We start from the raw sequence: 23,067 nt of genomic DNA, 5'->3' as shown, positions 1-23,067 counted from the left end.
ATTATTTTATATAAAAAAATCATAAAAACACTACCCCATAATGACAATGTGAAAGACGTTTTTTGTGAAATCTTTGCAAATGTATTAAAAACGAAATGACATGTACATAAGTATTCAAAGCCTTTGCCCAATACTTTGTTGAAGCACCTTTGGCACCAATTACAGCCATCAAGTCTTTTTGAGTATGATGCTACAAGCTTGGCACACCTATTTTTGGTCAGTTTCTCACATTCTTTTTTGAAAGACCTCTCAAGCTCCATCAGGCTGGATGGGGAGCGTTTGTGCACAGCCATTTTTAGATTTCTCCAGAGATGTTCAAACGGGTTCAAGTCTGAGCTCTGGCTGGGCCACTCAAGGACATTCACAAAGTTGGCTTGTAGCCACTCCTTTGTTATCTTGGCTGTATGCTTAGGGTCGTTGTCCTGTCGGAAGATGAACCTTCGCCTTAGTACGAGGTCCAGAGCAGTCTGGAGCAGGTTTTCATCAAGGATGTCCCTGTACATTGCTGCATTCATCTTTCCCTAAGTCCTAACAATTCTCCCAGGTGGTCGCTGAAAAACACCCCTACAGAATGCTGCTGCCACCACCATGCTTCACTGGAGGGATGGTATTTGCCAGGTGATGAGCGGTGCCTGGTTTCCTCCAGAAATGACGCTTGCCATTCAGGCCAAAGAGTTCAATCTTTGTTTCATCAGACCAAAGAATTTGGTTTCTCATGGTCTAAAAGTCCTTCAGGTGCCTTTTGGTAAACTCCAGGCAGGCTGTCATGTGCCTGGAGGAGTGGCTTCTGTCTGCCCACTTTACCATACAGGTTCTTCTGGAAGGTTCTCCTCTCTCCACAGAGAAACACTGGAGCTCTGTCAGAGTGGCCATCGGGTTCTTGGTCACCTCTCTGACTAAGGCTCTTCTCCCCCAATCACTCAGTTTGTTCAGGAGGCCCGCTCTAGGAGTCCTGGTGGTTCCAAAACTCTTCAATTTATGGTTGATGGAGACTACTGTGCTCATTGGGATATTCAATGCTGCAGCAATTTTTCTGTACCCTTCCCCCAGATCTGTGCCTCGATACAATCCTGTCTCGGAGGTCTACAGACAATTCCTTGGACTATATGGCTTGGTTTGTGCTCTGACATGCACCGTTATGTGTGGGACCTTATATAGACAGGTGTGTGCCTTTCCAAATCATGTCCAATCAACTGAATTTACCACAGGTGGACTCCTATCAAGCTGTAGAAAATTCTTAAGACCCGGTTCACACTGGGGCGACTCGTCAGGCGACGCAGCCGTCTGACAAGTCGCGTCCCATTCTAGTGAATAGAACCGTTCTAATAGGAGCGACGCAAGTCGCTCCGACTTAGAAAAAGGTTCTTGTACTACTTCGGGGGCGACCTGCATTGACTTCTATACAGAAGTCATTTTGCAAGTCGCCTTAGATGTCGTCTTCATGTCGCCTGGCCGAGTCGCCCCCGAAGTCGTGCCACCCCTGTGTGAACCGGCTCTAAGGATGATCAGTGGAAACAGGATGCACCTGAGCTCAATTTTGAGTGCCATGGCAAAGGCTGTGAATACTTGTGTACATGTTATTTTTTTTTATTTTTTTATAAATTTGCAAATATTTCAAACAAACTTCTTTCATGTTGTCATTATTGAGTATTTGTAAAATTTTAAGGAAAATACTGAATGTAATATATTTTGGAATAAGGATGTAACATAACAAAATGTTGAAAAAGGGAAGTGCTGTGAATACTTTCCGGATGCACTGTAACAGGGCTCTTTCTAGTTTTTTCCCCTAAGAGTTTTTAAATATCTTTTATGCATTTACTCACTGGGGTGATGGTTTCTAAGCAGTAAGGGAAGCACTGTGATGAAAGAGGATACTCAGCCTGTATTGAAAGAAGTCAGCAGCTACAACTATTGATTTGAATAAAAAGAACACTTAGCTGTCCAAGAACCCAAATTGTCCTCACCAGTGTTAATTTCATCGACTAAAACAAATTCGATTTTAGTCGACTAAAATGTAATAAAAAATAAATAAAAAAAAAAAAAAAGACTTGAACTGGCCATACATGGACTGAAATTCGGACAGTTTAACAGGGACTGAACAAATTTCAATCTGGGTATGGAAATTGTGGTCATGGCTGCTGTTAGAAATCACAGGGGTCCATACAGCCTGCATGGCAGCAGCCCCGAAAATATAAAAAAAAAAATCTTTATTAGCGCATCGTGACAGCCAAAACATAAACATTAAAAGATGAAACTGCATTCAGTATATAAATTAAGTTTGGTGTGTAGATGAGGTCTTGGGGCAGATTCATATAGATGCCATGTCCTGTACAGTGTGAATCACTTTTTTTTTTTTTTATTATGTGGCTATTGATGTGTGCAGGTAGCGCATGTTACTATATGGGGATACACCTAGCATCCCCCCTCATCCACAGCTCTCACTCCTCTGCACCTAAAATACCCTCCCTAGCCACAGCTCACCCCTCTGCACAATAGCTCACCCCTCTGCACTTAGAATACCCCCCTCCACAGCTCTCACCCCTCTGCACCTAGCACTCCCCCCTCCACACCTAGAATAAACCCCCCCCCCCCTACACAGCTCCACATTCACCGCTCTCATTATTGGTGCTGCCCATTCCAAAACCCCTCTCAGAACCCCTGCTTGATCTCCTCACAGAAGCTGACACGGCTCTACGCTCTACTTTTTCCCCCCAAACACACAGCAGCACACTCTCTGCATTGCCTCCCTGATGGAACTCAGTGTGCAATGGACCATGGCCGGCAAGTGGTGTCGGCAACCAAGGCTCAAGCAAAAGGGACACACACACACGTCAACAGGACAGAAAGTGGAATCAGTGCAGTGGGGAAATTGCAGAACGATGGCCTGTGTCTTTCCCTGCAGCAGCTAAAAGCCAGTGGGAGGAAGAGAAAATGGCCTTTAGCTGCTGCAGGGAGAGACACAGACACGGGGCATCATTCTGTAATTGCCCAGCCGAACTTAATCCCCCTGCTTTTCTGTGCCCCTTGTGTGCCCGGTCCCCCCTACAGGAGAACCAGTGGTACTCTTTATCAGCAGCCCAGGCTGCGTTTGAACAGAAGTCGATCTACTGATCATGAATTGCCCCATCCACCTAGAAAATCGGAACTGCCTTTTTCGTTCAACACGCTGGTTGAATTAAAAAAAAAAAAAAAAAACTTAAATCATCTTAGCCCAGCCTAAGGAAAGACTCAAGTGTCAGCACAGGCAGATATACAGACAAGATACATTGTGAGTAGATGATATACACAACCTACAAGATGCTGTTTGAAATGGTAAACAACATGATTACAAATCAGCACTCATACATTGCAATATTGCCCAGACAACAAATTTAGGAAATCCTAACTTTTGTAATTACATAGCACCCCCAACCTTTTTGAGGTATTGACTTGCCTGACTTCACTACTATCAACCAACTTGTTTACAAAGTCTCCAGGAATGTCCACATAGCAAGAACCAGGGCGGCCATACATACTTGTTCTTACAGCCTGAAATAAAAAAAATAAAAAAAATAAATAAAAAAAAAAAAAATAAAAAAGAAGAAAGGATTGTTTAAAAACATACTTACAATAAAAGCTCACATTGGATTATGTAGACTAGGAGGAGGCCAAATCAGAATCAAATACAAATTACACTGAACAGCATACTAGTTCAAAGTATAAACAAACTGGCCCATCATTTAACGAAGTCTACATGCACATGACTATGAAAATGTTACTGATCACAGAGGGATATAGGTGTTTCCGGAAACAAACGTTTTTTAAATGTGTAAAATAATTGTAGTTCTATATTGTCCTGCTTTTTTCATCATAAAGCAACCCTTAGTAAATATGTAAACATGCGTTTACACTTATAAGTGCTTAAAACATATGCCCTCAGAGTGAAAAAAATTTTGATTTTGGGTTATCGATCAGAACATAGTGCTTTTTTTATGTTCCTGTGTGCATGTCCCCATAAAAACAATATATCTGCATTCCGATCTGTAAAAAAAAATATATATATAATATTTTTATATATATATATATATAAATATAAAAACACTTTAAAATGTGTTTTTTTATTTTTATTTATTTTTACGTCGGTGTGCAGGAGGCCTAATACAAGACATACCGATTGTAAAACATGACCACAACTGAACAGAGACTATACCTTCTCAATAACAATGGGTATCGCTTCCAAGCTGCTGGGTCTTGCAGAGAATTTACTGTACAGTCGACAGGTTTCTACCTAAAATACAAAATAAAAGATTTTAGGTACTTACCTTGACTATCTAAACCAGACTAAACCGGCCCTCGGTCTACTGAGGGCCACACAAACCTAATTCCAGGGAAAGATGATGGCATTTTGGAATTCAACATTATTAGTACATATTGCATCTTACTATACTTAACCACTTTAAGACCAGGCCTTTTCTGACATTCTTTATTTAAAATCAGTATTGTTTGCTAGAAAATTACTTAGAACCCCAAACATAATTTTTTTTTTAAGCAGAGCACCTAGAGAATAAAATGATGGGTTTTGCAATTTTTTTTTTACACTTTATTTTTTCAAACGCAATTTTTGTTTTTGTGGAAAAAAAAAAATACACGTTCATGAATGTTAATGCACACAAACAAACAATAGAATACACATTTGTTTAGTAAAATATAAAATATGGTGTTATGCCAAGTAAATGGATACAGGACGTGTCATGCTTTAAAACTGCGCACGCTCATGGAATGGCGCCAAACTGCGGTATTTAAAAATTTCCATAGGTGACGCTTTAAAAGCCTTTACAGGTTACCACTTTAGTGTTACACAGGAGGTCTGGTGCTAAAACTATTGCTGGTCGTCAAGTGGTTAAAAAGGAGAAGTATGGACAAAGCTTTTTTGGCCTTACTTCTCCTATGGATCACATGGCCTTAGTTCTCCTGAGACCCATTTTTAACTGTCACTCAGCCAGTCCAGGCGCTGGATCAATCCTGACTTTACAGTCGGGATTCACTCAGCAGCCTGGGCCGGCAGCTGAATCAGCCTCTCAGCGAGCTGCTGGGAGACTGAGCTAGCTGCTCCCACCCCCTGAACAGCTGGAGGGGCAGAGCAGAGAGCCAGTGACAGACAATGGCCGCTCTCTGCTCAAAGCAGAGGGGAGAACTGAGAGATCAGCAGTGTTTGATTGCTCAGTTATCAGTGAAGAGGCAGCGGGGTCTGCTGCATCCACCTAGGCGAGTATAATTTTGGAGGGGGGGGGGCTCAGAATTCCAGAGAAAGAGGTCACAAAATGTTTCATGAATCGTTAACCTAAAAGGCTACATAAAGGAAGTTTAATGCATCAACTGGAGAACAGCTGGGAACGCATTCATTCTTTAACCCATAAAACACCAGTTTCATATGCTGGACTAAGCCTTGTACACACGACCGAACATGTCCGCTGAAACTGGTCCCTCGGACCAGTTTCCGCGGACATGTCCGACCGTGTGTAGGGCCTACCGGACAGTTTTCCGGCCTAGCGGACATGTTTCCAGCGGACAAAAGTTTCTAAGCATGCTAAGAAACTTGTCCGCTGGAAGCCTGTCCGTCGGACATGTCCGATGGTCAGTACGACTCATCGGACATGTCCGCTGGCCCGAGTCCCACGCATGCATCGAAGTGATTTGACGCTTGCGTGGAAGCATTGAACTTCCTGGTGCGCACACGTCGCCGCCACGTCACGGCGTATTCTGTCCGCGGAGAATTTGGTCTGATGGTGTGTACACACATCAGACCAAATGATCCCAGCAGACATGTCCGATGAAAACGGTCCGCGGACCGTTTTCATCGGACATGTCTGGTCGTGTGTACGAGGCCTTAAAGAGCAATGTTGATTTTAGGTCTCCTCCACTTGGGGTACTTGAACTGCCACCAAGTTCACTGCAGTCAGAATCCCAATAGTATATAGAATGGTCACTACAAGTCTAACCTGAAGTATGTGTTGTACATTGTGTATTATCAATCACATTGAAACTTCCATGGTGGGTCTAAATCTGATCGGTGTCTTCAAGCAACCATTTCAGCATTGCTAAGCTTTCTGTATGAGACTAGTATTTACTTTTTGACAGACCCCAGAGTGGTGTAAATCTGACTTTACAAAATCTATATCTGGTTTAATAATCATGTAACAAACTGATATCTACCACCCACTACGTACCTGGGGAAACTCTTGAAATGCTCCCATTGTTTCTTGGTTAGAATCAGAAGATCCGCCTATGACAATCAGAGGCCTAACAAAAAGAAATACAATGAATATAGTCAAAAGAAAAACCCATAACAAATAACCGATATTCTTCATGCTTACTGAACAACAAAGAGCTACTCATCAGTTTACTGGCTGATCTATTATCCCTTTATCATCTACTGAAGAGCAGATGACCAATGAAGTCTGGCCTCATTTGTGATCTATACAATGCTTCACTTTTTTCACATTTTGTTATGTTACAGCCTTATTCCAAAACAGATTAAATTCATTATTTTCCACAAAATTCATCAAACAATGCCCCATAATGACAACGTGAAAGAAGTTTGTTTGAAATCTTTGCAAATTTATAAAAAATATTATATATATATATATATATATATATATATATATATTTTAATAATAATATTATTATTATTATTAATAATAATCCCATGCACACAAGTATGCACAGCCTTTGCTCAATACTTTGTTGAAGCACCTTTGGCACCAATTACAGACCCAAGTCTTTTAAGTATGATGCTAAAAGCTTGGCACATCTGTTTTTGGGAAGTTTCTCACATTCTTTGCAGGACCTCTCAAGCTCCATCAGGTTGCTTGTTTAGGGTCGTTGTCCTGTTGGAAAATTAACCTTTGGCCCAGTCTGAGGTCCAGAGTGCTCTGGAGCAGGTTTTTATCAAGCATGCCTCTGTACATTGCTGCATTCATCTTTCCCTCGATCCTGACTAGTCTCCCAGTTCCTGCCGCTGAAAAACATCCCCACAGCATGATGTTGCCACCACCATGCTTCACTGTAGGGATGGTATTGGCCAGGTGATGAGCGGTGTCTGGTTTCCTCCAGACATGACGCTTGTCATTTGGACCAAAGAGTTCAATCTTTGTTGCGTCAGACAAAAGAATTTTGTTTCTCGTGGTCCGAGAGTCCTTCAGGTGCCTTTTGGCAAACACCAGGCAGGCTGTCATGTGCCTTTTACTGAGGAGTGGCTTCCATCTGGCCACTCGACCATACAGGCTTGATTGGTGGAGTGCTGCAGAGATGGTTGTTCTGGAAGGTTCTCCTCTCTCCACAGAGCAATGCTGGAGCTCTGTCAGAGTAACCATTAGGTTCTTGGTCACCTCCCTAACTAAGGCCCTTCTACCCCGATCGCTTAGTTTGGCAGGGCAGGCTGCTCTAGAAAGAGAATGACGCTCCAGATGAAGTCAGGTCGACGAAACCGGTCGAGCGATCCGACAGAACGCCACAACACTTCTGTTTCTGCATGCTAAAGTAATGCTCTGTCATTTCAACGAAATCGTGAGTACCCATTTGTCCTTTACCAATAAAAGCTGAATTTTTAAACGGTACTACACTATATTGGGACCCCTTCCTTCTTCTCTTTTCCTATATATGGGATAAACACTGAGAGCACCACCAGGACCACAGCAGGACGTGCCTTTGCCAGAGTGCTGCACAGTGGCATACACTGTGAATGCTGCAATCCCCAAGAGGGGGCACAAATCTGGTGAGTGCGGTCCATATAGGAGCACAGATTGGAGTGGATCACTGTGTGAAGCATAGAACTAGAACTTCACAACAGCATGAAGCACCTTTTCAAATTTTTATTTAATTTACCGTATTTATCGGCGTATAACGTGCACTTTTTACCCCTTAAAAACAGGGGAAAATCGTGGGTGCGCGTTATACGCCGATCCCCTGTCTCTGAGTGCCGCCACCGACATATACCGAGCGCAGTACACGCGGCTATGCTCGGCTCCGCTCGATGTCACGCCCTGCGAGAGGAGCCGAGGGTACCCGAGTGTACTGCGCTCGGTATATGTCGGCAGCGGTGCTCGGGAGAAGTGGGGGGGCTACACCACAAGGGCCGAAGACGGACGCGGGACCGGACAAGGCCACCGATGGACGCCGGGCAAGACACTGAAGAGGGACATTTAAACTGTAAGTAATTATTTTTTTTTCCAGGAAATTTCCCTCCTAGAACTGGGTGCGCGCTATACGCCGGTGCGCGCTATATCCAGATAAATACGTTATTTATAATTATTGCCACTTAATTTTTTCTTTGTCATTTCTCACACCTTTGGAGTGGATTTCACTAGCCTTTGTAGCACAAGGATTTTATTAAGGTGCACTGTTTTATTATATATTTTTTTTTGGATCACTTGGAACTCCATTTTTATCGCAGCTGCTCAAGCAATCTAATTCATCTATTTTCACTTAATCGCATTGCTATTTACACACACATTTTGGATATCACCAGCATTTTCCCTTACTTTCCGTACTAGGATTTCAAAATTAGGTTTTATTAAAATGCACCAATTTACCTGTATTTGATTATATGTCACTGCATTTTTCACTAATAAGTACAGGAGCCTGTAACACCATTTACCACATCAGCACTGCACTTTTTAAAGCCAGCACCATTCCTACTTCCATCCTCTCTCTTGCTCTAGAAAGAGTCCTGGTTGTTCCAAATTCTTCCATTTTACAGATGATGGAGGCCAATGTGCTCATCGGGACCTTCAATGCTGCATACATTTTTCTGTACTTTCCTCAGATCTGTGCCTTGATACAATTCTGTCTCGGAGGTCTACAGACAATTCCTTGGGTTTCATGGCTTAGTTTGTGCTCTGACATGCACTGTTAACTGTGGGACCTTCTATAGACAGGTGTGTGCCTTTACAAATCATGTCCAATCAACTGAATTTACTACAGGAGGACTCCAATTAAGTTGTAGAAACATCTCAAGGATGATCCTGGAAACAGGATGCCCCTGAGCTCAATTTTGAGTGCCATGGCAGAGGCTGTGAGAAGTTATGTGCATGTGATTTTTTTTGTTTTTTATTTTTAATAAATTTGCAAAGATTTCAAACAAACTTCTTTCATGTTGTAATTATGGGGTATTGTTTTTAGAATTTTGAGGAAAATAATGAATTTAATCAATTTTGGAATAAGGCTGCAACATAACAAAATGTTTAAAAAGTGAAGCGCTGTGAATACTTTCTGGATGCACTGTATAGGCGAGTACCTAAGACAGCAAGATAACAGGAGGTGGTAGGAGGTCTCTTTCGCTCTTACTTCTTTTACACACAAGATTTTAGGGAAATTTGTAGGAAGTTGTTTTACAGAATACATTCATTTATATCCCTTCAGTTGTACAGAACTGGGCACGTAAAATAGATTATGGATATTGGAGAAGGCTGCCCAGTCTGGCCGTTTATGGTAGGCGGGTAAGAAAGTGACACATTTTGTAGGCCTCCTCCATGACACTGGCCAACTCTTCCAGGCTGAGCATGCTGGTCTTTAATTTGATCAACTGATGGATTTATCAAGGCAATCACTATGGTTTCCCTGAAACAGCCAGTGCCCCTGTTCTATCAATATGGGTCCCCTTGCAGATAGTGCCCGGCAAGGACTGTGCATGCGCAATCGGAGATCACGGAAATCTCAGAGAATGAACATCTGATCCATCAGATGTAGTTGGAGCATGCACAGTTAACACGCCGCTCGCTCTATCAGATGGGGCGGATATGATTATAAGAAGCCGTGTTTACTAAATACAAGAAATTTATGATGGCCAGTGCTCAATAATACACCCGCCCCTTTGAAAAAAACATCCGCCCCTTGCTGTATTGAGTGAGAGCGTCCAGCGCTGTTCCATTGAGACGGGTCCCCCATCTGATAGAGCGAGCGGTGTGGATAAGCATCGGGAGCGAGCGGCGTGTTAACTGCGCATGCTCCAACTACAGCTGATGGAACAGATGTTCATTCTTTGAGATTTCCGTGATCTCTCCGATTGCGCATGCGTAGTCCAGGACGGGCACTATCTGATAGGGACCCATAATGATAGGACACCCCCACTGTGCTGAGTCTCTCTCCTCTAAAAGGCACAAACATACACATCTGCCCAATAAAAATGCGCATGTTTGTACAAAGATCCATAGTTATAAAGGGATGTTTGACAGTCAGGTCATACATGCAAAGCCAGACACCATTTAATGTCTACAAGCAGCTTTGGTGCTCATTCAAAATGGATGGCAGGCTCTACCTTCGCTCTGAAGAGCGATGCCTAATGATTAGCTTTTACAGAGGCGGTTTAGAGACAGTTCATAGGCATACAGGAGGTGATAGTGCAGTTTTCCAAATGACAGTTTTTTTTCTTTTATTTCCAATGGGATTGTCCAATTAACTACCACATCCTAACAATCGTAGCCACGTTTGGAATGCACTTGTGGCACAGTCCTATTGAATTTATTCAGCGAGTTTGACAAATGGTTACCCCTCAAATGCCTGGGAGAACTAAGACAGGCCATACGTTATGCAATTTTTTTCCCCTTCAAACACGGGTTGAAGGAAAGATAATTGCTTGTTTCCCCTTTTAAACACAGTCAGTGTTGATGGGGGGAATCCCTCCTGCTGTGCTTTTGTATTCTGACAGGAGGTTTCCCAGCCATCAGAATACAATGATCACTGCTGGCAGCTATAACCCCTGGCAGTGATTGCATGAAAAAACCAACAGGCTGGTTGTACTGAAGTTAATCGATAGATCGACTTTAGTACAACCAGCCTGCACACACATGGATCTAAATTTAACTCCTCTATGGCCAGCTTTAGCCCCTAGGGGTGTTGCCATAGAATTACTGTATTTATCGTCGTAGAACACGCACAGGCGTTTAACACGCACCCTAGCTTTAAGAGGGAAAATTCAGGAAAAACACTTTCCACAGCCCCCTGCTTATAACACACAGGCACAGTTTACTCTCTATTTTCAGGGTAAAAAAGTGAGTGTTATACGCCAATAAATACAGTATGTTCAAGTCTTTAAACACCTATTGGAGCAGCTTCAAAAAATCCCATCGTTTAATCAGTGCCTATTACATTATCAACTGCAGGTGATCAAAGATTTGGCTGAGGGTTGGGTTACTTTAAAAAACAACAAACAGAATCTACAGTAAATCATAACTATGTGTTTTATGTTCTAATGACCATTATTATGACAATCATCTGAATATCCTGGCTCTTAGAAGTTAAGTGATATTACCAGCAGTTCATATTAGAATTTGCCATCCCACTGAGGGTATTAATGAGACCGGGTCCAGACACCACAAGGCACACAGCAGGTCTGAAAAATAAAAACTTTTATTCAACAACTATTTATTATATGTGCAAGTCTGATGGAATATTCCACCTGCTAACAGCAATTGGGAAGTATAAAATACTAAGATGTCATTTACATTTGTACCTCACTAAAAGTTTTTTTTTGTTTTTAACCAAAAAAAAAAAAAAAAAAAAAAAAAAAAAAAAAAAAAACTTACCTGCCTGTAAGATATCCCACGGCTGAGGCAGCATAGCATGCCTAAAGCAAGATACAAAATAGAAAAATTACATTTAGGTGCAGGATAAATAAGACGACTTTAAAATACTGCGGATCGGGTTATGAAAAATCACAACAGACCATAAGCCACAGTTACATAGGTATGCAGTACTGTAATGACATATCTGACCTACAGTAGGCTTTAGAACAGTGGTTCTCAACCTTTTAGTGCCGTGACCCCTTGATAAAATTTCCCAAGTTGTGGGGACCCCTAACAGTAAAATGATTTTCGTAGCGTGGGTTGTCAGCACCCAAGGCAAGACAAGTAATTTGCACCCCCAACCCATGGAAATTGGGATCATCTGAAAATTATTATTTATCAACTAATCAATCTAACAAACAAAGTGACTTGGTGTCTAAGTAACAAAAAATAAATAAAAAATTGCTGTCATGCTGGCTGTCTATGAAAATGTTCTAAAAAAGAAAAAAAGAAAATGGAAACCATAAAAAAAAAAAAAAAAAAAAAAAAAAACACACACACACACACACACACATACACACACACTATCTAATTTTATAATTAATTAGAGTTTTTTTTAAATGTCACGTTAATGTATCACATAAATGACTGCTCCAACTAATGTGGCCATTCCTGACCTGCAACTATTCTCTTGGTCAACATCTTTGTCATCTTTTGTCTTTGTAATGTGTAAAACTTTCAAAGAGTAACTACTTTTGTTGAGCAAACAAATAAAAAAAAAAAGGGGTGGGGGGGGGGGGGGGGGGGGGGGGTGTTGAGCAAAACAAAAAAAAAACACAAAAATATCCCCCTGGGTGATCATTTACATTATAATCTATCACCCCCCCCCCCCCCACACCCACCACAAAAGTGTAGTTACTCTATAAAAATGAAACAGAGCATAAAAATAAGAAAAATGATTTTTTTGAGCTAGGCTTTTGAAAAAATCATTTATACAGTGCCACATCCCTTGTAAATATATAGAGCCACATCCCTTGTAAATATATAGAGTAAAGAAAGGTTGTTTGGGACTTAAGCACACATGAGACCAGAATATAGAAAAATAGAAATTGAAGACGTTAAAATTTTAGATTTATAAAATATATAAATGTTGTATGTATTCAAATCTGTATTCACATCTACAATTTGATATAAAAATGCTCAATTTATAGAAAAGGAAAATAAAATAAATTAATTAAAAACTGTCTATTACTCTGCAAATAAAATTGTATCCAGGACAAAATAGGATAGATGACATCTGAAAAACACATCTGGGGGGCATGCTTGAGGTTGGCAAGGGTCTGCAGGGAGACTATCACTCATGTGGCTGCACTTGAAAAAAAATTGGCTGAAAAAACACTTTTCATTAGCAAGGTGGGTGGTAAGTAACACACATATTAATAAGGTTCTGTGTCATCCACCGTGGGCGTCTGCATATTGGAACAATCGTCTATATTGCAAATTGTGAAATCCTGTTTCTGCAATGTGTATTATTACAGGACTCCCATCATCAGTGCCTGTGTGAGCTTCTCTGATCTGTAAGCCCACTTACGACCCTCACCTGTCAAATACAATGTGACTGGCCAATCATAGCAAATTAAAAAGTTATGCAGATCAGGAATTACTGCGATTGTGCTTCTGTATGCTCGTAGCATGTAGGCGACTCTTTTAGGCTCGGTTCACACTGTCGCCGCATCTGTCGCACAGCAGGGGTCTGATGCGTGCTGGTTCACCATTTCAGCCCGAATTCTGGGCTAATTTCGAAACTGAAACGCACCAAAAAAGGCACACGTTTTTCCTGCACACCGCACCGGACCCGCTGCGGAGATATGTGAACCGGCTCCATAGAGAGCCAGTCACATTCTCCTGCTATATGAATTGGATGCGGGGAAACGCGCATTCAATTTGCACAGGTGTGAACCGAGCCTGAAGAAGCAGATCAGCAATAGCATCCCCATATTTTTCCCTTAAAAGAATTGTGGCCATTAAAGTTCACCTGTCATTAGGCAATAAAAAGGCTTTTTTTGCAGAACCATCTTTTCAGCTGCCTTAACACTTCTTAGTTACAGACTACAGATGAGGCCTGGACTGGCCATAGGGCATACCGGGCATATGCGGGCCGCAGGTCACGTCTCTAATGTAGGGGGGTCTGTATTGTAGAAGGGGTCTGCACTGTAGGGAGGTCTGTGTAACATGCAGGGGGTCCAGAACTGTTAGGGGAGTGTCTGTGTAACAAACTGTGGGGGGCTGTGTAATGTAAAGGGGTCCAGAGGTGCGTTTGCCGCCAATTGTCGGCAATGACACTGGCCTAATCGGTGCGACGCCGCATGTGATTTCAAAAAGTAGTTCCTGTACTACTTTTTGCGATTTCGGGCCACGATTTACATAGACATCTGTGCAGAAACCTGCACAGATGTCTCTTAAATCGCGGCCGAAATCGGGACTGCCGGCGGGAGTGAAATCGTGCGAGTTCAGCTGAACTCGCACGGCTTCACTCCCGCAGCCCAGTGTGAACCAGGGCTAAACATGTCTTTGCTTTTAACATTTGATTTTTGGATGAATGGACGTACCCGGATGAAAACCACATGAACCATTAGAAATTTGATAAAAATATGTTTATTATTAAAGCGGGGGTTCACCCTTAGAGGGCACTTTTCCCCCTTAGATTCCTGCTCGTTATTACTAGGGGAATCGGCTATTTATTTTAAAATATGTGCAGTACTTACCCGTTTACGAGACGCATCCTCTCCGTCGCTTCCGGGTATGGGCTTCGGGAATGGGCGTTCCTTCTTGATTGACAGGTTTCCGAGAGGCTTCCGACGGTCGCATCCATCGCGTCACGATTTTCCGAAAGAAGCCGAACGTCGGTGCGCAGGCGCAGTATAGAGCCGCACCGACGTTCGGCTTCTTTCGGCTACGAGTGACGCGATGGATGCGACCGTCGGAAGCCTCTCGGAAGAATGTCAATCAAGAAGGAACGCCCGCTCCCGAAGACCCATACCCGGAAGCGACGGAGAAGATGCAGCTCGAAAACGGGTAAGTACTGCACATATTTTAATATAAATAGCCGATTCCCCTAGACCGAACGAGCAGGAAGCTAAGGGGAGATTTTTTTTTTTTTTTTTAAATGGGTGAACTCCCGCTTTAATAATAACTGTATCCTGTTCTTTTGAATGTTCTTGTAAAATATGGTTGAAATGTCGATTTGACCCCACTACTGATTAGAAAATTGATGCAATGCTCCTAAAGTGGTTGTAAAAGCTTCATTTTATTTTTTTTATAAACTTAATACATTCTCCACATTAACACCTCTGCAAGATTTCCAAATTAGGAATGAGCTCAGACGTGTTTGGATTCTAGTCCGAACCCACCAGAGTGAGCCTGCCAGGAAGCTGGTACATATACTGGGTCAATCATGTTCAGGCAGCATATTCCCCGCCCTGCAGCTGCACATACAGTCCCTTGAAAAAGTATTCATACCCCCTTTGAAATTTTCCACATTTTGTCATGTTACAACCAAAGACCTAAATGTATTTTATTGGGATGTTATGTGATAGACCAATACAAAGTGGCACATAATTGTGAAGTAGAAGGAAAATAACAAATGGTTTTCATTTTTCTTTTACAAATAAATATGTGAAAAGTGTGGTGTGCATTTGTATTCAGTCCCCCTGAGTCAATACTTTGTAGAACCACTTTTCACTGCAATGACAGCTGCAAGCCTTTTTGGATATGTTTCTTCCAGCTTTGCACATCTAGAGTGACATTTTTGTCCATTCTTCATTCTTCTGTGCAAAATATCTCAAGCTCCGTCAGATTGGATGGAGAGCGTCTGTGAACAGCAATTTTCAAGTCTTGCCACAGATTCTCAATTGGATTTAGGTCTGGACTTTGGACTGAGCCTTTCCTGAATATGCTTTGATCTAAACAATTCCATTGTAGCCATGGCTGTATGTTTAGGGTTGTTGTCCTACTGGAAGGTAACCTCCACCCCAGTCTTTAGCAGACTATAACAGGTTTTCTTCTAAAATTGCCCTGTATTTGGCTCCATCCATCTTCCCATCAACTCTAACCAGCTTCCCTGTCACTGCTGAAGAAAGGCATCCCCACAATATGATGCTGCCACCACCATGTTTCACGGTGGGGATGGTGTATGCAAGGTGATGTGAAGTGTTAATTTTCTGCCACACATTTGCCACATAAATTTTAGTCTCATCTAACCAGATCACCTTCTTCCACACATTTGCCGTTTCCCCCCACATGGCTTCTTGCAAACAGGACTTCTTATGGCTTTCTTTCAACAATGGCTTTCTTCTTGCCACTCTTCCATAAAGGCCACATTTGTGGAGCGCACGACTAATAGTTGTCCTGTGGACAGATTCTCCCACCTGAGCTGTGGATCTCTGCAGCTCCTCCAGAGTTACCATGGGCCTCTTGGCTGCTTCTCTTATTAATGCTCTCCTTGCCCGTCCTGTCAGTTTAGGTGGACGGCCATGTCTTGGTAGGTTTGCAGTTGTGCCATACTCTTCCCCATTTTCAGATGATGGATTAAACAGTGCTCTGTGAGACGTTTAAAGCTTGGGATATTTATTTTATAACCTAAACCTATGTTATACTTCTACACAACTTTATCCCTGACCTGTCTGTTGTGTTCCCTTGCCTTCATGATGCGGTTTCTTAACTAAGGTTCTCTAACAAACCTCTGAGGGCTTCACAGAACCTCTGTATTTATACTGAGATTAAATTACACACAGGTGGACTCTATTTACCAATTAGGTGACTTCTGAATGCAATTGGTTCCACTAAATTTTAGTTATGTGGTATCAGAGTACAGGGGACCCGACTACAAATGCACACCACACTTTTCAGATTTTTTTTTTTTTTAAACCATTTATACATTTTCCTTCCACTTCACAATTATGTGCCACTTTGTGCTGGTATATCAAATAAATACATTTACATTTTTGATTGTAACATGACAAAATGTGGAAAGTTTCAAGGGGGTAAATACTTTTTGAAGGCACTGTATACTGTACAAGTGGCATTTATACATGCGGCTGTGTGCGAGGAATACCTTGGACACTTACGATCAGCTCAGTAAAATGACCACTTCCTGGTGGGCTCGTTTTGGTGGGTTCAGACTAGAATCCAAACACATCTGAGCTCATCCCTACTGCCCAACACAGTTTAATTCATCTATTATGAAACCAGTACAGGCGGCACACACAGGAATATATCGCAAAGCTATGCAAGGAGAAAGAATGAAGCATAGATTTACTGGCATTTTTTTGAGTTTCTGAGCATTTTATAGGCGTATTACAAGAATTTTACAACTTCAGACATTTTTCTTTAGACAATAGAAAGCACTAGGGGGAGGAGAGGAAATTAGGGGCGGAGAGACACTTAGCCAGATTCATAGAGAGTTACGCCGGCGTAAGTTTAAGTGTATGCTCAAACTGAGATACACTTAAACCTATCTAAGATACGACGGCCTGCGCCATCGTATCTTAGGGTGCAATATTTACGCTGGCCGCTAGGTGGCGCTTCCGTTGAGTTCGGCGTAGACTAGATATGCCGATTCACGAACGTACGTGCGCCCGTCGCAGGAGGGATACGCCGTTTTCGTAAGAGTTACGCCGCGTAAAGATAAAGCTGCCCCCTAGCTGGCCCAGTCAATGTGAAGTATGGCCATCGTTCCCGTGTCGAAATTTGAAAAATTTACGTTGTTTGCGTAAGTCGTGCGTGAATGGGGCTAGACGTCATTTACGTTCACCTCGAAACCAATACGTCCTTGCGGCGTACTTTGGAGCAATGCACACTGGGATATGTACACGGACGTACGCCGTTCGTAAAAAAAACGTCAATCACATCGAGTCACCAATCATTTCCATAAAACACACCACCCCATCCTCATTTGAATTAGGCGCGCTTACGCCGGCCACATTTACGCTACGCCACCGTAAGTTAGGAGGCAAGTGCTTTGTGAATACAGTACTTGCCTCTCTGACTTAAGGCGGCGTAGCTTAAATACGCTACACCACCTTAAAGATGCGGCGTCCTACCTGAATATGGCTAACTATTTGAGAAGAAAACACTCGTAAAAACGCTCAAAATCAGGCATTTCTATTGAAGTCAATGGGGCCAAAAAACGCTTGTGATCTTCCAAAAAGAAGTTCATGAACTTTGAGTGACATGCGTTTTGCTTCACGCAATAGAACGCTCAGATGTAAACAGGGGCCATTGAAATGAATGGGATTTAGCTTGTTGAGCATTTTAGAGTTACAAGCTTCAAGCTGAAAATTGCTCAGGTGTGAACGGGGTCTTTAGGACCAACCAAATCCTAGTCTAAAAATCAAAAATATTTAATCACCCAGCGGTTTTTTTAAATTGATAAGAAAAGCTGTTTAATATTTATCCCTGGTTCTCAAAAGCCAATTCTCAAACGTACGTGCGCCCGGCGTTCGATTTTTACGTCGTTTGCGTACGTCGTTTTCGTCATAAGGCTGCTCCTGCTATTAGCAGGGGCAGCCAATGTTAAGTATGGACGTCGTTTCCGCGTCGCGATTTGAACTTGTTACGTCGTTTGCGTAAGTCGTTCGTGAATGGCGCTAGACGCCATTTACATTCACGTCGAGGCAAATTACGTCCTTGCGACGTCATTTGCCGCAATGCACGTCGGGAAATTTTAGGAACGGCGCATGCGCGGTACGTTCGACGCGGGAACGCGCCTAATTTAAGTGATCCACGGCCCCTACGGGATCATTTAAACTACGCGCGCTAACGCCGGCCCCTTTTACGCTACGCCTCCGCAACTTTACCGGCAAGTGCTTTGTGAATCAAGCACTTGCCAGTAGAACTTGCGGAGGCGTAACGTAAATTTCTTATGCTACGCCAACGCAGTTTTGCGCGCCCCTACCTGAATCTACCCCACTGAAAATAGCATAAATTCAATGGCATAATGGGCTTAAGGTCTTTAGCCTGACCACAACTGTTGGTTGAGGCAGAGTAGGAGATTGCCTTTGATGTGACCATATGACTTACCGCCAGAAAGGGAGCCTGGAGTTGATGACAATGATGGGGCAGTAGGGGAAAAGTGTAAAACACATTTGATTAGACCAGGAGGGCGAATTTACTAAAACTAGAGTAGACAGAATCTGGAGCAGCTGTGCATTGTAACCAATACGTTTCTATCTTCAGCTTGTTCGGTTAATGTTGGAAGGCAACATGAGTTAATAGAATATTTCTGGAGGTTCTACATATCTGGTTCCTACTCCCAAGATCCTTCATGCTGATACATGCAGTTCCATGGTTTTAAAAAAGGTACAGAGGATGGTGGCCCCCCAAGCAGAATCTGCATAGCAAGAGGGCTTGGCTCCAGCCCACCTGGGGTGATCCAAGCTTCAAAGAGATTGATGACAAAGACGGCCCAGGGCGCATGGAGATGATATGGGCAATACTGCCCCCAGAGGCCAAGTATGGCAGGACAGTCAGTAATATAATCTATTAAGGAGGAATGTCCTGTGAACACTATGATTGGTCCAGAAGCAAAGGGGGTTGGAAATGGGGGGGGGGGGGGGTTTGAATGAGTCTGTGACTGAGTTTTGTAAAAAGGGCTGTTTTAGAGAGCTCTTTCTCTTATCGCTGCCATGTCTCGAGAACCTCATGGAATCCTGGATTGGGCCCAAGCCATCTTGAGCTCAGCCAACAAGGATTACACCTAGAGGAGACGATAAGTATCTTTTGATGATTGGTATATGTTGTAGATATCTGCTGTTTAGTTTGTGATATTCCTATTTTCTTGGGAAATAAATGTAACATTGTTTACTAAGCAAATGTGTCTGTCTTCATAGCTAACATTATATCATTAGCCCTAGCATACTCTGATACACTAGCAAGTTATAGGGATAGACAATTGATACATATATGCAATAGCTATTTAGGGTACAATAGAGTGTATAGTATTGCAAGTTTTACTTCAGTTAAGCTTTGAAAATAAAAGATAAAAGCTGATTGGTTGCCATGCACAGCTTTTCCAGATTCTGTTTGATCTAGTCTCTGTAAATGTGCCCCCCCCCCCCCCCCCCCCGGTGTGATACTACCCATAAAGAAAACATTTCAGTTCATCTTGGCAAGATCAGTAGATCTGACTGGTATTGGAACAGTGTGTGTGTTTTATTCTTTAAAGACCCTGAAAATACAGAAATATACCTGTTCAAGTATCAGACATGCACTCAGCTCTTAGTTCCTGGCATCAGCTGACATGGCACAGAATTTTTGTGGACCAAATAGCATAGCTGTGCCAGTTTCCTCTGCTAAACTACTGAATCTCAACCACTGTATTTCCATGATGTCCCTACTAATTATTCTGTAGTCCCAGATAAAAACGAAGAGGTCAAATTAAACTCATTACTAGTCGGGCAAATTTAGATTCATTACCAGGAGGGCAAATTAAACTCATTACTAGGCGGGCAAATTTAGACTCATTACTAGGAGGGCAAATTTAGACTCATTACTAGGAGGGCAAATTTAGACTCATTACTAGGAGGGCAAATTTAGACTCATTACTAGGAGGGCAAATTAGACTCATTACTAGGAGGGCAAATTTACATTCATTACTGGGCGGGCAAATTAGACTCATTACTAGGTGGGCAAATTTACATTCATTACTGGGCGGGCAAATTAGACTCATGGGGGTAGATCCACATACAAATACATCGGCGCAGCTTATGCGAGATACGCTACGCCGCTGTAACTTACTTTTTGCCGGTTCGACTCCCCAAAGAATTTGCGCCGTAAGTTACAGCGGCGTAGTGTATCTCAAGCGGCGTAATGGCGCGGAATTCAAATCTGCGATTAGGGGGCGTGTTTCATTTAAATGAAGCGCGTCCCCGCGCGGAATGAACTGCGCATGCACCGTTCCTAAATTTCCCGCCGTGCTTTGCGCTAAATGACGTCGCAAGGATGTCATTTTTTTTAACTTAGACGTGACTTACATACATTCCTATTCACGGACGACTAACGCAAAAAAAAAAAAAATCTAATTAAACGTGGGAACGACGGCCATACTTAACATGGCAAATCTAACTATACACAACGAAATAGCAGGTTTAACTATACGCCGGAAAAAGCCGACTACAGACGCCGTAAAAAAATGTGCCGGCCACTCGTACGTTCGTGGATCGTCGGAAATAGCCAATTTGCATACCCGACGCGGAAAACGACGTGAACGCCACCCAGCGGACGCCGAAGTATTGCATCTTAGATCCGAAGGCGTACGAAGACGTACACCTGTCGGATCTAACCCAGAAGCCGTTGTATCTTGTTTTGAGGATTTAAAACAAAGATACGACGCGGGAAATTTGAAAGAACGCCGGCGTATCAGTAGATGCACCGGCGTACTCGCTCTGTGGATCTACCCCATTAATAGTATATTACTCTGCCGTACTTACCGCTTGCTCATTTCTCATGCCAACATATTTGATTCCTGCTACTTGGGCGGCAATAGCGATTTCAATCACAGGAACGCCAACAATACCGAACATGTACTTCACATTCTGTAAATAAAAAATAAAAAAATATTAGTAGCGGATTGTTACAGTTTAGTGTTCCATGTTTTGAGAGCAGTATGTTTTCCATAGGATCTCTGTACTGCAGAGAGCTGTATTTCACGACAACCAGATACTTTGACTTATCGATATACTGTATGTTCCTCACCACAGCAGTGCCTATTTTTATTAGTTCATATTTGCACAAAGGTTTTTGTTTGTATCTGAGCTGCTTTTCTTCCCCATACAAGTCAATGGCAAAGCAAACAGCAACGCTATGCAACTAAAAGACAAACCAAAATTGAGGCAAAGCATCTCAGAAACATCCAAAACATACTGGGCCAGATTCAGATACATTGGCGTATCTGTCCAGCCCGCGTAACGTATCTCCGATACGTTACGCCGCTCTAACTTTGGGCGCAAGTTCTTTATTCAGAAAGAACTTGCGCCCTTAGTTAGAGCGGCGTAGCGTATGTGTTGCGGCGTAAGGCAGCGTAATTCAAATGGGGATGTAGGGGGCGTGTTTTATTTAAATTTCCCTTGACCCCGCGTTTTTCACGTTTTACTTGAACGGCGCATGCGCCGTCCGTAAAATATCCCAGTGCGCATTGCTCTAAATGACGTCGCAAGGACGTCATTGGTTTCGACGTGAACGTAAATTACGTCCAGCCGTATTCGCGAACGACTTACGCAACCGACGTAAAATTTCAAAACTCGGTGCGGGAACGACGGCCATACTTAACATTAGCTACCTCTCATATAGCAGGGGTAACTACTGTATACGCCGGAAAAAGCCGAACGCAAACGACGTAAAAAAAAAAGCGCCGGGCGGTCGTTCGTTTCTGAATCGGCGTAAATGCTCATTTGCATATTCGTCGCGTAAAAATACGGAAACGCCACCTAGCAGCCAGCCGGGAATTGCAGCCTAAGATACGACGGTGTAAGACACTTACACCTGTCGGATATTAGGGATATCTATGCGTAACTGATTCTCTGAATCAGGCGCATAGATACGACAATCGTATCTCAGAGATACACCGTCGTATCTCTTTCTGAATCCGGCCCACTGAATTTGACTTGCTTGTGAACCTCACATGCGCCCATCATGAACAAATCCGCATGCAGATCGCAAAGACAGTGCGTCTGATTGTGGTGTGGAAAAGAGAACGCACCTTTCCCGCACTGCGTTCTGGTGTGAACGTGAAGCAACCCTAGAAAGAATAAATTGCTAAATGTGTATTCTTAAGCCAGTCTCCTCCAAATTCCTTTTTGCTGCTGTGATTGGTCCTCCTGTTAGCGGTGGGGGGCTACATTTCTTCTCTGCACCCCCTCTTATGTAGTAATGCAGCCCCCCCTCTCGCTCGCCCCCGGACATGGACTGTAGTGTACATGAGCACATCTAATGCTTCTTCCAGAGTGAGGGGGGACAGGAGAGGTGTGGGGGTCTCTTGTATCTGCCTGGAGTCCACCTAAGACATCCATGCTGCCCAGTCCTCAGAACAATGCCATCCTCTCCTGATCTCTCCTGCAGGATCCCTGATCCCAACAAAGTATCCATCCAGGAGCCAGGCAGCCAGCATCTTCTGAACTAAGTCAGCAATGCCAACCCCCCAGGCTGCAGCTAAGCCCCGCCCAGTGCTGTCCATGTTATCCAATGGGAAGAAGAAGCCGCATTCTCTTACCTGTGCAGCCAAGGCTTCTGCAATGATCTGGGCCCCGGTAATCGGCTCCTGTGGGCTCCGCTCAGATGCCATGATGACCCAGGATAAGTGATCTCTGTACAATGTACACACACCGCCTGTGCACAGCACTGACGTCCTATACACAGCCCGCACAGCCTATCAGTGAGCGCGCAGCCGCCAAACCCCGCCCACACACCTCCCTTCTACCACTGAGAGAGGCGGAAGGCGGGTCGTTATGTTGTTTGTAGGAATCAGATTGGA

At 43.1% G+C, this 23,067-nt stretch overlaps 1 protein-coding gene across 1 annotated transcript; it reads right to left on the bottom strand.

The window, feature by feature from the left end:
* Positions 1–3,366: 3,366 nt before the first annotated feature.
* Positions 3,367–22,964, bottom strand: LOC120940231 (2-hydroxyacyl-CoA lyase 1-like). Its single transcript, XM_040352946.1, has 7 exons — positions 22,807–22,964; positions 21,029–21,133; positions 11,562–11,602; positions 11,288–11,368; positions 6,207–6,279; positions 4,190–4,267; positions 3,367–3,528 (listed from the first exon to the last, which is right to left on the bottom strand). The coding sequence occupies exons 1-7, from the start codon at positions 22,876–22,878 to the stop codon at positions 3,382–3,384; spliced, it is 597 nt and encodes a 198-aa protein (XP_040208880.1). The 5' UTR covers positions 22,879–22,964; the 3' UTR covers positions 3,367–3,381.
* Positions 22,965–23,067: the final 103 nt, after the last annotated feature.

Source organism: Rana temporaria, chromosome 5 (genome assembly GCF_905171775.1).
Source record: "Rana temporaria chromosome 5, aRanTem1.1, whole genome shotgun sequence".
NCBI lineage: Eukaryota > Metazoa > Chordata > Amphibia > Anura > Ranidae > Rana > Rana temporaria.
This window is presented reverse-complemented; position numbering and strand designations above follow the sequence as displayed.

What these genes read in the sequence shown, in the direction of transcription:
- LOC120940231 (XM_040352946.1), bottom strand. Translation starts at nt 22,878, where the DNA reads ATGGCATCTGAGCGGAGCCCACAGGAGCCGATTACCGGGGCCCAGATC. An exon ending in GTGGGATATCTTACAGGCAG is followed by an intron (nt 11,369 to 11,561) that starts GTAAGTTTTTTT and finishes TTTATTTTTCAG; the next exon opens with ACCTGCTGTGTGCCTTGTGG. An exon ending in AATTCTAATATGAACTGCTG is followed by an intron (nt 6,280 to 11,287) that starts GTAATATCACTT and finishes TCTTTTTGTTAG; the next exon opens with GCCTCTGATTGTCATAGGCG.